The following is a 14,468-nucleotide window of genomic DNA, read 5'->3' as shown; positions in this document are numbered from 1 at the left end:
AAGACAAAAGACAGATTTTGTGTGTTAGCGTCTTCTTTGTCCAGTTTGAGAGGCTTAACAGAACGTGGTTTGATTTCCACCATTTGGTCCCAACATCTTTTGGAAATAAATCCATTGCTGCTGCTTCAAGTCAGTCTAGACAATTGGGATGCTCCTGGTTGTTGAGATCCCATGTGGTTGGTGCAGATCACCTGCTAATGTCAGCAGGTGGAGACATTGTCAGCAGGACAGGAGGGGCATTGTGTCATGGAACTGAATAAACTAGGTAAAGACATCTTGGACCAGAGTTTTTGACCAGAGTAAACCTTTAGGCGTGGAAGATAAGCACATGCTTTTAATTACCTTGTGTAGACTGTGGCCTCAAAAAAGCTGTAGCAAGCATGTAGAACATGTTAGACTGTTTATCCTGTGTTAAACAGAACAGCACACATTTCTTTCTGTTCACAATATCAAACAGATTATTTTGACCTACATAAAAGATTTCTAAGGACAGTCAGACAAAGCTTTCAATGTTAGCATGAGGTAAAAACATCATTAAGACAGCATCATTAGATTTGTTCGTGCTCATTTGGTGGGAAACGTTTGTCTCCACCTCAGTACCAAAGCTGCTTCTTTTGCATAATCAGCAAATTGATTATTGGCAGACCTAAGGATTTGGCCAGCTTGAACATTCCCTGCATTCAAATTGTGGAAGAAAACCAAGCATATTGAGTGCATGCTCTGTGGGGGGATCAAAATTGCCATCCTCCTCATTTTGTGTCAGGGTCTTCTTTGCTTTGTCTCATTGCAGTAAAGTGATCCTAAAGTTCATCAATAAGACCAAATGGAGGTACAGTGTTGTATCAGCGCCGGACAGTGTGATACACTGGATTGGTCTCAAGCCTAAAACCAAGTACAAAAGAAGGCAAATACTGGTACCAATAAAAAAAACAAAGCTTTAAAATGGTCTTGAACTTGGGACTTCATTAAAGAGGGTCAACTGATGTGCTTTAGGCATTCTTTCTTATGAACCATTTGATGTCTGTCAATCATAACCTGTTGTCAGGACTTGGGTAAGGGAGTATTTTCTGCTACTGAATGGTATGGTCACATACACAACATGGTGCAAAAACACCATGAGGAGCTTAGGGAGTCAGCGGTTGAGCTCTGGCACCTCCTGTGGAGCATTGTTGTTATTTCCTTGGTCTGCTTTTTTCTTGTTAAACTTATTTTGCCCTTTTTCTCTATGTTACTAACATGCTTTGGAAACTAACATCATTCATGGAATGTGTCATTCTACTAACCAGTATGGTTTTTGCCGTTTAACAATGTACTAACAGTATTGACCATCATATATTATTTGAGTAACAATCGTTATTCTGTTCACAGTTTTTAATTTCCTTTCTCCCCCCTTTTCCACAAAGCACTCAGGCATTGGACACGCTATGGTAAACAAACTACATTGTTCGGTAGATATCATTCTAATTGTTTCTTAGTTTGGGTTTGCCGTGTGTTTCTTTTCTTTCTTTTTTTACTGTAGACGTCATTTACAAAAAAAGGGAAATTGCGGTTGGTACTCTTCTGCTTACTTTTCGAATCCTTTTTAGTTTCTCGGTTCATTCATTGGTTTCACCCTCTTTATTTCACTTGTTTCCTGTCCAATTCTGTTTGATCCACCTTTTTAGGAGCATCATTTCAAGCCTTTTGCATCAGGCTGTGGTTAATAATGAGGACCCTCTCCTGTCTGGCTGGCCTGATGCTCTTTGGCTCAGCCAGTTGTATCCCCATTCACTTTGCATGGCATGCACTTTGACTACGTGTTGCAAATGTCACACTGCCCATTTGTCAACATGAATGTGACAGTTGAGCTGTGTTTATCGTTGGTGCTTCTCTGGTGCTTTCTTATTTCTTTTTGTGGTTTTGTAGTGTTGAGATTTTGCATGCATCCGACACTGTGGCGAGAGTGTCAAAAATACCGATTCCTTATCCCAATCGGGAATTTGGGAACATTTTCTTTTTGTATGCTCGTAATCAAAAAGAAAAGGCATATGCATGCATGCAATTTTTTTTGCCTAACACCCTCAATCATTGTCCTGTACTAAATGGTGATTGTGCTTTTCAGAGCATGTGCTCCCTCTCTAACCTTGTAGCACGTTTTGATTTCTTTTCTAGAACTGCTGGACGTGCTAATATGGAATTAATAGTAAAACTAACCAAGATAACGTTCTACTAACACCATTTTTGTGTCTGCTAAAGTACTTTTAAGTTGCAGTAGGCGCAATACTAACACTGTAGTATGGGCAGTTCACTAACTTTCACTAACTAGAATAGCATTCCTTTGAAGGCTTGCAGTCTTCCAACTAATCAAACTGGACAAAATAATATTAAAAAAACAAGAAAAAAGACAATGAAAACAGACATGAAAATGGGTTTCAGAAAAAAAAAACATATAGGGAAGTCTGTCATAGACAACAACAAGGAAAAGCAATAGCATTGCAGTATATAGGCTGTCTGAGTATAGCGTGTCCTTTCCCTGTGCTTTGTTGTCTAGGTAACAATATCCGTGGATGGGATTCTGACCACCACAGGATATACACAAGAAGACTACACCATGCTAGGCTCTGACGACTTTTTCTATGTTGGAGGGAGTCCTAGCACAGCTGATCTGCCCGGATCTCCAGTTAGCAACAACTTCATGGGCTGCCTCAAGGAGGTAAACACCACTTCTGTGTGCACTCTGATGCTGGTGGGTGTACAGGATATGACTGGCTTCACCTTAGGACACCAAAACAGGCCCTTCCACCCACACACTGACCTTGTCTCATCATTTACACTTTGCTTTAGTTTGTTCCTTGCATACTCTCACACAAACTTTATTTTTCCTCTGCCGCCCCCTCAGTGCCCTCACAATGTTATACAGACACAGACACACACAGTCACACATGCAGACCTACCTAAATAACCTTATTGTTGTTGTGTATGAGTTCAGATGTCATAGTATGCCTGTTAACTATAACTTAAGCGTGCTAGAAATGTGCAACTGGGTTATAACCCTCACCTTGAACCACTCTTGGATGCTCCATGGTGTAATGGGCCCTTTGAATCTGGATCATAACTTACAATATGTCATTTGTCACTCGCCCCTTTGCTTGCATGTTCTAGTATTCAAGGAGTACGTATATAGTCTACTTTTTTCCCTAGAGATGAAACAAGAGAGGGAGAGGAAGAGGTAATTTTTCCAACAGAGGGTTCATATGTTATACCTTTCACTTTAAGCTATACACAAGTATTTTTTATTTTTTATTTTTGCTGGTTAATAGGGATTCTGACCTTAAGCATTTACTTCAGGAGCCACCAGGGATATACAAAGATATCTACCAGGCAAATCTCCAAAGTGCTGCAAAATGATCTGTTCATTTATCTTTTAATTTCAAAAGCTGTTTCCCCCTTTCTCACCTCTTCTTTTTTCTTTTTTGTACCTTCTCTTGCTCCTTTGGTGTCCTACATTTTGTCTCTCACCTCAAGCATAGGCTGTCATCCTCAGTGAACCTCTGAAAGAGGTCTGAGGCAGCTCTGTTTAATGAGCAGGCCGGGCGCAGACCACATGTCCACACGCCATGTACAGCTCATTACAAGTCTGGTTTTTAATGGGAGTGTCCTATTTAACTGCATGTCTCTGAGGTGCTGCAGATGTGGTGACAAAGGGAGTGGGATTAGAGCACCCTTAGCGTGATCATCTGCCCCAGTGAGCTGCCCTCACTGCTCTTGGTCAGCCTTACCACAGCGGCTGCTCTCACTGTTCTGAGATCGTTGCATCACTGAAAGATGTAAAAATAATATGGAGCAGAGCTGTGATTGTTCTCAGGAGATTACCCCTCTTTTCTTTGCTTCTAGGATCATTTAATATTTGATATTTAGTTCTACTAGACAGATGTCAATACCCCCCAAAAGGACTGAGCTCATATACTAAAAAATCAATAGTTATATTTACTTGGCTTTCAATTTGTTGTTGATGTTTTTAGTACACAGACAAGCTCTCTGCACCCGTCATCCGGCCTGTTGAATTACACAGAAGCTGTGGTCATCCTTTGTGTTTGTCATGATAACATATGAGCGGTGGTTTAACAGCATGTGCTGTGGGGCCTGATCGATGCCACGTTCCAAAGTGGCTTGTTGCAGCACTCGTGTGCAGATTCCAGAGAGTCGCCACGCCTGCCTGTTGGTTCTGATGGCAAAACAAACGGTGGTGCAGTAATAGCTCAGTTGTCACAGCCCTAGCTTGATGACAAATTAGTGCAGCACTACTAGTGCAGCAGCATTTGTAGCTCAGACCAAAGCTCCTTTGACTCTGAAAGGTGCCCTTTGTCTTGATTATAAAGAATTGATTTGGGTTTATTGGCTGTATCTGTTGTGCCTTTACTCAATATGGCTTAAGTCCATCTCTTATTCCTTTACTCCTTTTATATGATTTCATGTGTCTGGCGATTCTTGTCAACATATCCTTTTATTCCAATTCCTTTTTATTTCTATGGAATTTTAAAAATATTTGTTTTGGCCCTCAGTCAAACATGTTTTTTTTAAATATATTTATAAGATAAAGACATAGGAATAAAAGCCTGCCATTATCTGTTTCCTGTTTTCCTTGTAGTTAAATGCACTCTGATACAGTCAGTCAAAAAGCATTTATAAGAATCTAAGCCTGAGTTTACCTAATTCTGATGCACCGCTGTGAGCTCCATCTACCTGAACAGTTAGACACACTAGATCTGACTCAGTGATAAACATAATGCTCCATGCAAATGCAATCCCATCGGAGGTGTCCCCGTTTTCAGGTGAACACATAGCATGGCAACAAATAAAAAACATGGGCAGTGTTTTCCACAGCTGTAACTCATTTGATTTGTCCCGTTTAAAGCAATATAGATTTACCATCAGAACTCTTTTGTTATGTAAACACATATGCATACTCATATTACTAACCAAATATGGTTTCTAAATGCTATCTGCCACTTGACAGCCTTATCTTCCAATTAGTAGAGTTGTGTGGAAGAGTTCATTGAGTTGGCTTTTTCCCCCTGAGGGGTAGTTATTAAGTGTTAATTGTTGCCTCTGCCTGACATATTAACAGCTTTGCATTTAAAGACTCAGTTTTCTTCATGATATTTGCTTTGCAGACTGATTGACACATTATATTAGAAAAACCTGTGTGTGTGTGTCTTTGTGTGTGCTTGTGGTGGCATAATTTTGAAATATCATAACCACACTGATGCTTTGATGAAAAAATTTTGACATTCACCAAAATGTCAATTAGTTTCTCATATGGAAATTGGATGTAACTAGAGGAAGGGACTCTTCCTATTACAGCTGCACTTACACTAAACACTCTTTCATTATGGAGATTGGATAATGACGAGCTTATGACTGTCTATAATTTTTTCAAAGACTGTTGGTAATTACACAAAGTGGCATCAGTGCCCCCCTACACACATCGTAGCCATTTCTTAATCTCTACAGATATGTTTTGATCAATATTTTGAAGATTTACTTTATATGCCCTTTTGCTGCCTTTATGTAACTATAGAGATTGAAGATGAGTTTCATGCACAACAGTAAATAAAAGGATCAGGTTGGCAAATTGGTCAGTTGATTTTTGTGCTGTACTATGTAATAATGTTTCCCGTCTGTGGTTAATTGGTCTTTTAATGACATTACGGTTCATTCTTTTTAAGGGGTTGCTACTGTCTGTCACTTCTGCGCCTTAGCGCTACAGCACTTGGCATCTTAAAGGTCACTGCACTAATTCACTTCATTTAGTCAAGCACTCTGATGCCAAACCGTGTCTGGGTTACAGTGTCTGAGACTATAAACTGGTATTGATGATGGGTTGTCTGCATTAGAATATAAGATTTTTTTGTATTTCATCATTTCCCTAAATGTACAGTATATTGAATGTCACAGTGTGTATGCTCTTGCACTCATTTTTAATTTGCTTTAGAGAGGCATATCTATCATCTGCCTACTTTTATTCTAATCACAAGCTCCAACAGGGGCCTTAATCAGCATTTTACACCACACCTGCAATCAAGGCGGCAGTTTAGATTTATCACTCTTCATCTCGCTTTTCACAGGCAATCCCAGGAGATGCCACCTGATAGAATCATTTTCCCCGACCATTATCACCATAGCATTTTAAATTAAGGCTGTCTCTTCCTTCAGTTGACACTGATGCTAAAAGTCAAAATGGATGTCTCAACTAGTCACAGCCAGCGTACACTGTGCATGTACTACGAAGGTTTCGAATGGGGAGCAAAGAAAGCGGGTGTGAGTGACATTTGGTGCCACGCAAACTCATTTTCATGCATAGGTGCAGTGTGACAAAGATGACCAGGGGTTGAGACGTACAAGCCTTGCTTATGACACACTGTCCCGAGGGGGTGAAATGTCACATGGACAACTGCTGTTTGACATATTGCGCTCATTAATTTTTGAAAGCAGTTATGCATAAGCAGTATTAGATTGCCTTTAATGTTTACATTCTGCAAACAGCAAAAGAAGTCAGCTGTTCGCTTTGAAGGTGAGATATGCTACCGTTTGACTGTAGAATTCACATACTTTCTCTACTCTACCTCAATTCAGGTTGTATATAAAAACAACGATGTGAGACTTGAGCTGTCCAGGCTGGCCAAGCTGGGTGATCCCAAGATGAAGATCCATGGCACTGTGGCCTTCAAGTGCGAGAATGTGGCCACTCTGGACCCCATCACATTTGAGACGCCAGAGTCTTTCATCATCCTCAACAAGTGGAACGCTAAGAAGACAGGCTCCATCTCCTTTGACTTTCGCACCACAGAGCCCAACGGCCTTCTCCTCTTCAGCCATGGCAAGCCCAAGCAGCAGCCGAAAGACTCCAAGAGTCCTCAGACTCTCAAGGTGGACTTCTTTGCCATTGAGATGCTGGATGGCCATCTGTACCTGCTGCTGGACATGGGCTCAGGAACCACAAAGACCAAGGCAGTCAATAAGAAAGTCAATGATGGCGAGTGGTACCATGTGGACTTCCAGCGAGATGGCAGATCAGGTAAGTTTCAAGGCCGTTAACGTGTACAGTTTTTAAAAACAGACGAACATGTAACAGGAAAGCGTGGGCGCTGACTACAGTAGATAAGCTATTTAACTGCTGTAGGGTCACAGTTAACTTTCCTGTGAAAGAAAATATCCATCACCACACCAAGGCTGATACTACATCACCACTGGAAATTACATATTAGTTTGCACCAGATAGTTGTTGTAAGCAGTTGCAGCCATTTAATAATAAAAGGTTTTGATGGCAGTGACCTGACTTCGGATAGTGGAACCTATGTGTCATATGTCATGATTCCAGACACGTATTTGCCACAAAATAACTTTGCCCCCTTCTCCTGTTGTGTCCTCGAAGCCCCAGGTTGCACTGCCCTGGTCCCTGTTGATTTGCTTATCTAAGCAGCAATTTGTTAGCGTGTGCTTAGAGCCAAGGCCTCGCAATGTCATGCTGCAAATTAGATATACCCCTTGACCATGTTTTCCACTCCATCTGAAGGGGTGGAAATTAGATTAACTGTTTCATTACCTCAACCCTCAAAGCAATACTGGGTTGTGGTTTGAATTGAGCTATATACAATGTTAAAATAGCTATAGAGCCCATTCATGAGCTTTTTCCACATTCAGCTGTATTAATCGTTGAGAGGTTTACTTGATTTGATTTTTTTCTTTTTTGTGAAACTTAATTAATTCAGCTCCAGTACTCTGGTTGGAGTGGCTGAATACAGTCATGTGCAGTAATATACAGTTGTGAGTGGCTTAGATTCGACTTAGCAGAACTGTGGAAGAAAAAGATGTGGGTGACTTCTCAAGTAACATGAATCTACACCATTTAGTCATGTTAGACCAAACTATAAGAAACACTGTCTTGCTAAATTAGATTGTGTTCATTATCTGTCCTGTAACGTCCAATCATCCTCCCCCACAAGCTTACATGCAGTGTACACACACACATTAACACACGCGCACAGGCAGACACACACACACACACACAAAGCTATCGAACATCTTTTTTTGTTAGTCGAGCTCACTCCGCTCGCTGTTCTCTCTGTCTGCCCTGCCTAAGTTTCCATGGAAACAGGAGGTGGTCTCTCCCAGGACTGAGACAGTTACTGCACAGTGCTGTGCTGAGCTGTGCACTAATGACATTTCAGAATAACTTTTCTTTCTTTCCTCAAGTCTGAGGCATCAACACTTAGAAGGGGACATAAAAAGGTCTCTACATTATGATGACGTCCCATGTGAGAAGAGTAACAAAATGGCCTGGATGCTGAGACACGGTACACCCATACGCAGTGTTTGGCAGCACTTTTCAAATTAACCAGTGCTATTTTATCTTCGCTCCCCCTATCATTTTAAGCCAATTAAATTCTGCAAGTCTGCAGTCCTAAATCTATCTTGCATCTCAAGATTTCCATGAGCTGTGCAAAGCACTATTGTTTGCAGTGTGTAATGATGTGTGCGTGGCACCTCGAATGGAAGCATTATAATTTTTGTACTGAAAAGGCCTCATGCGATTTCCATTCCCACAGGATACATGTAATTTTAATGGTGCATTAAATAGCAGATTTGGGCAAAGCAAGTGATACAAAAACCTCCACAATAGCTTTCCTAAATGTGGATTTTTATATTTATTTTTTCCATGAATTATTGGTACATATTGATATTTGGGGGAAAGCTGAGCTGATTTAGAGCTTTCTAAAACAAAGGAATACTTCATTTATGGACATAGACTTCAAAAGGCGTGGAGACATGTTTTGATAGAAGTGTATTCTGTGTTGCACTCAACTAATTTGTTACCCTTATGAGAGCCTGAATGAACATAATCAATACCTGTCAACATACAATTCAGTTTTAATGTAAAACAAATAAAACAGTCGAGTCCCTCCTACGACACAATGCTATCATGGCTCTTGTAGGCTTTTATACACCCCTGCGCCCCTTAATTATACTTTTTAATATTTGATAGAATTAAGGTGATTTTGAAACATAAGAAAGGAATTCACTAATCCCCTGAGAGCATGAGTCACGAAACATATGGTAGACTCAGCTTTTCATCTGCGTGTCAGATGTTTATTAATACACACCACCAAGCACATCACTCAAAACAGAAGTGCAACACAACAGCCAGACATAATTATCTGCAGCCGGGTCCTCCATGTGCAACACTTCCTGCAGCCGTGACAATGGCAGATAATGATCCCTGCCCTATTTAGTTTAGCCGGCTCTTCCTGCAGGAAGCAACCCTGTAAATGGACTCTCGCTCTCAGACAGCATCTTCTAACCTCAATGCATTAGAGACGCTAAGAGACTCTCTGCTTTTAAGTGAGGGCTTCTGGGCTGGGAGTGCCGTAGGTCACTCATCAGAGACATTACACGGACATTGCTCCGTTGTAGCTCCCACTTCCTGCCAGGGCACGCACACCACTACTTCACACAAACACGTGCACACTTTACAGTGCACAAACAGATGCACACACATACACACACATATAGACAACACATCCCCGCAGCCCACTCACAAGCTTCTCTCTACAGAGAATCCAATCACATAGAGAGATTTGGCCGTATCGCCCTAACTGGATTGTAGTAATCCCCTGTCTAACATGTTTTGGGGATGTGTGAGTGGGGTTAGGGGACATCATGCCAAGTTGAGCCTGGCTGCTGATGCAGAAAGTGCGAGAAAGATCTGAGGCGTCATTTGGACCCCTGCCTTCAGGTTTGATGATGGAGTACCACTTATGGGTCAGACCGTAGACAGAAAGAAGGAGACAGAAACATGGTCAAAATGCTTCAATGTTGGCTGGACTGCCGATCTTTGTCATCGTTACTCATCTTCATTTATTGTCTGCATCATCATTTTGATCACCCCTCTTAGACTGTACACCCTGTACTTGCTTCCCAAGATATTATTTCCTGCTGTGTTCCCTTGTCTGCTTTCTTATCTGTCATCATATACCCCTCCCTCATCTTCTTTCCAGACATCTTTATCTCCATGTTCCCATCTTGTTCTGTATCCATCTCCTCCTCTTTTATGCTCGCTAGCGTTCGCAGAGACACATCCCCTTTCCCTTTCGGCTATGAATACTGTTCCAAACATAGGCTGTCCTGCGATGTGTGTATGTGTGTTATGTTTCTCATGCTGCTAGCCTGGTGATGGCACATCTCCCCATGGGATTGTATAGTGCCTTCTGACTTAACATAGCTTGACTGTGTTTACACACTTCCTTACAGGACTGTGACAAGTGAGCAGAGCACTCTGAGCAGATGCCTGAAAGATGCTGACATCCTTCTCTTGTCTCCCACTTACATCAATTTAGACAGACATGCTTACCGTAGACTTCCGGCATCCTTGTTTGCTGTGTACAACTGTAAGACTTTAGTTTATCACAGGATTTAAAGAAGCCATTAGCTGATGAGTATTTCTCAACCTATAATTTGCAAAACAATGTCACAAACCAGAGATATTTTTGATACTACGTCTACCTGCCGTCACATGGCGAGTTTTGACGTAAATGGAGTGTAGATAGTTCTGTCAGGATTCACACTGACCACACCGATGCTCATTCTTCACCTGCTCTACTCCGAGGAAAGTTTCCTTGCTAATGAGTTTGATGTAGTGAGCTCGTTAGCTATAACCTGAAGGGAGCTGTTCTGGCTGCGTGACGGGTGGCCCTTGCCAAGTGTGCAAAGCTTGGAAGTCACAACAGCTGTGGCTGGAGAGAGCTGGGGCAGTGGGTGGCGGCAGGAAAGTGCTGGAACAGATGCCTGGGGCCAAGACCCCGAGAAAAGAGCTGGAACATGTTAGTGGGACCAGGTTAATCATTGTGCAGTAGGTCCTTCGCTGTCTCTCCTGAAGCACTTTTGCAAGAAGGCTGGCTCACCTTGGCTATAAAGAACATACATAACTCAGGTTATTTTTATCTTATAGAGTGATTTCAGTACTTTTTGGTATTTGGTTGCAGTCTTTCTTAAGATTTACCAGATCAAAATGTAAAGGCACAATGTTTCCGCTTTTATTGAAAGAAGAAACACGGATATTCATCATATGTTTCATAAGTTTTTTATTCTTATAATTCATATGTATATTAATGCATGCTAGTGGTAGCTGTAATGAAATGTGAAAGGCCCCATTTAATGTCTAATGTGTCTCTAAAAAGTGCCAGGCAGCCCTGTTGAAAATTCATGTGTGGCTTTGGGCTTGTTTTCCCAACATAAACACTTTGACTGGAAAAGTAACTTAAAAGCTGTGCTCTTCTACCACATACAAGCAGTCAGGACTGTGCCATTTAGCCCGAGGCAATCAGCTAATAGCTCCCTCATATCTGCCATGCCATGCATCTGCCACTCAAAATGCAAATTATGACTTTATGGCAATTTTACTTTTGAGCATCCTTACGCTACGATTTCTTTGCCTCTCTCCCCAGGCAGTGGCCTGTGCGGATCCTCAGCAGCACGGTATATAGATTACTGGATGAGGATGCGGCCAGTGGAGGCAGCCACCATTAATTAAAGATCCACAATAGATCCTGCACTGAGAGTAACAGATCCATATACAAATTAATCACCCCAGTCTGAGTCCCACAGTAAGGCCTTCCTCTCCACAGCTTTACAGTCCAGTCATGTCCGCTGTTGTTTACCGTGCTCCAGATCGAGAATTAAACCTGAATGAGAGCGATAAATCATGGTGGGGAAACACACAAACTCTCACTGCAGGTTTATGTGTTGAAGAGGCAAACAGAAGGAGAGACAGGGTGGGGAAAAAAAGACGCCCGCAGTCCGTTAATCAAGTCCTAAAAGATGGCTATGATGTTTTTTGTTTTGTTTTGTTTGGTTGGTTGGCTGAAATGATAGAGGGGCCAACGATTTTTGTTTCCTCCCCTTTCTTTTTTATGACCACTGCTTCATAGATAAAGGAGATTTATTAAGGGAAATCCAAGGAAAATGGAGAGGATACTCGTAGGGATCCCAGATTAGGCTGCTAATAGACTAGCTGTCCTGTGATTAATGTGTCTTATCAACACTCATCAGTCATTCTAAATGAAGAAAATCCTGACCCTGTCCAGATGGATAACACTAATTAAGCTAATTTCTTCATCAAGCCATCTTTAAATGGGTCATCTCTGCATGTTTGTGTTACTGTGGGCCAGGTAGTGTCTTTTGGCATCGTAACAGTCAGCAATAGGTGTTATAATCTGTCCATCTGGTGAATAACCTCATAGTTGTACAAAAAAGCAAAAAATAAACTTATCCCACTCTATCTTATTCTGTTTTTCAGGTACCATCTCTATCAACACCCTCCGTACTGCCTACACAGCCCCTGGAGAAAGTGAGATCCTGGACTTGGATGACAATCTCTACCTCGGGGGTCTGCCAGAGAACAAAATGGGGCTGGTGTTCCCCACTGAGGTGTGGACAGCACTACTCAACTACGGCTACGTGGGCTGCATACGCGATCTATTCATTGACGGACAGAGTAAGGATGTCCGGCGCCTGGCCGAGATCCAGAAGGCTGCCGGGGTCAAGCCCTCCTGCTCCAAGGAGCCTCCCAAACAGTGTTTGAGTAACCCCTGCCAAAACAACGGTGTCTGTAGAGAGGGCTGGAACCGCTACGTGTGTGACTGCTCCGGGACTGGATACCTTGGACGATCCTGTGAAAGAGGTAAGACTTTCTTTTTGTCACATTGCCTATGCAGCGGTTTGGAAGCACGTCATTTCTGTCTCGTGGATTTGTCCGTGTGTGGACGATGCTGCACGCTGACACACTTCACCATGCATTGTCTTGAGCGAGGCATGAGATTATACAAATGTGAATATAATTGACATCAAAGACAACCAGAAAAAAAAAGATTGTAATTATCTACACTATAGTTTTCGTATTCTCTGTCTGAAAGGGACCTCTTTTCAAGTGCAAGTTGAACAGCATCACCAGACAAAAGCCTGCAGGTGGTCTTTTTATCCAGGCTGATGGTTGAACATCAGCAGCTCTCAAACAGCAAACCTGAAAGCAATATAAGACAGGAAAGAAAGTGTGCTTGTGGAGACAACCACAGGCAGACAGAGTGAGTCAGGCCGTGCATAGTGTTGACTGGCTGATGTTAGACTATTTTGAGTGGCAGTTGACTGATGCACCACTGAGACACTGATGGTCACGTCCACCATGCACACTAGCCTGTAAATTGGCTGTCTTCTGCTAACCATTTGGCTCATCAAACCACTCGCTCATGACCAGACCTGGTGCAGAATACTTATCCCAATTACCTCCAGAGAAGAGAAATAGAAGAAGTGAGTGTCACACAGTGAACTCTTATAGCTCCACGTCTTAGCTGGAGCAGACGTGCACCTGACTCTGCAGCAGTGTATCACATGGAAAACACAGGTGTTCCTATTGAAATAAAAAGAGCTCCATCTCAGATTCATCCGTAGTGTGTCATGTTGGTAGAATTATGGAATTATAACCAATAATTGTCTATGTCCTTGTGTATAGTATAGTCCATTTGCTTGAAGTTAGCCCTGTGACCATCTTGCTAAACTGGCCTCTGTGCTCCACTGCAGGTCCTTTTCACTGTATTTCATTTTGTTGTTTGCGTATCTGTAATTTTGCAGAAAATGAGAACCAGTCATGGGGAAATTTCTGTGTTCACTAAATGTAAAGATCAGCATAGTCTCACTTTTCTCCATGGTCACTATTAGCTTGTTGACCTTTTTGACCAGAGGATTGCCCTTTGACCGCTTTGACTGAAATCTAGCCGGATTAAAACAACAACTGGCTGTGTGAGGAAGCCAAATCCTTCACTTGCTAATATGGTCTGCTCTGGAGCAATTATTATCTGACTAAAATTGAAATTCCAGGCTTATTTACATAATCGGACTGAGTGAATAAATATGTTGGATCTATAGTACATTCACTAAAACGAGATTAGCAATATTAACTTATATTAATAGGGCCGGAATCGGGTGTTATGAAAATCAGTGAGTCTCAGAATGTTATGCAATAGTTTTTCTTTTTAACTCAACCATAGAAGAGTGGCTTAATGACATGTTTATTTTGTATTCATGAATTAATAATAGCCAAATGCATCAGCTGAAGTGGATATTCTCTGTATGTAAAGCTACTCTATACAGGGAATTTATAATGAATATCAACACAAATACCCTCAACCAATACAATGTTTGCCATGTTTCCTTAGAAATTCCAACTGTCAGGATTGCTCTCAAGTGGTGAAGCTTTTATGTTGCACCAGTATGTATAGGCTTTTCATCATGAAATCTCAATGGAGCGTCAGCAGCAAATGAGCACAAGCAGTTAACATATGCATAATCAAGGCTAATGTCAAAAAGAGCTCAAGCATGTCACACTGTTATCACAGCGTGATGCATCTGCACAGGAGTGACAGCGGGGACGCGTTCTC

General features: G+C 41.8%; 1 protein-coding gene across 1 annotated transcript in view; it reads left to right on the top strand.

Annotated features, from left to right (window-relative positions):
- LOC121614372 (neurexin-1a-like) overlaps nucleotides 1-14,468 on the top strand; it is a 247,551-nt gene that overhangs the window by 84,762 nt on the left and 148,321 nt on the right. The window contains 4 exon segments of the mRNA XM_041948203.1: nucleotides 1,404-1,427; nucleotides 2,531-2,692; nucleotides 6,616-7,057; nucleotides 12,335-12,718. Coding sequence (XP_041804137.1) covers nucleotides 1,404-1,427; nucleotides 2,531-2,692; nucleotides 6,616-7,057; nucleotides 12,335-12,718 — 1,012 coding nt within the window.

This window comes from Chelmon rostratus, chromosome 11 (assembly GCF_017976325.1).
Source record: "Chelmon rostratus isolate fCheRos1 chromosome 11, fCheRos1.pri, whole genome shotgun sequence".
NCBI lineage: Eukaryota > Metazoa > Chordata > Actinopteri > Chaetodontiformes > Chaetodontidae > Chelmon > Chelmon rostratus.
This window is presented reverse-complemented; position numbering and strand designations above follow the sequence as displayed.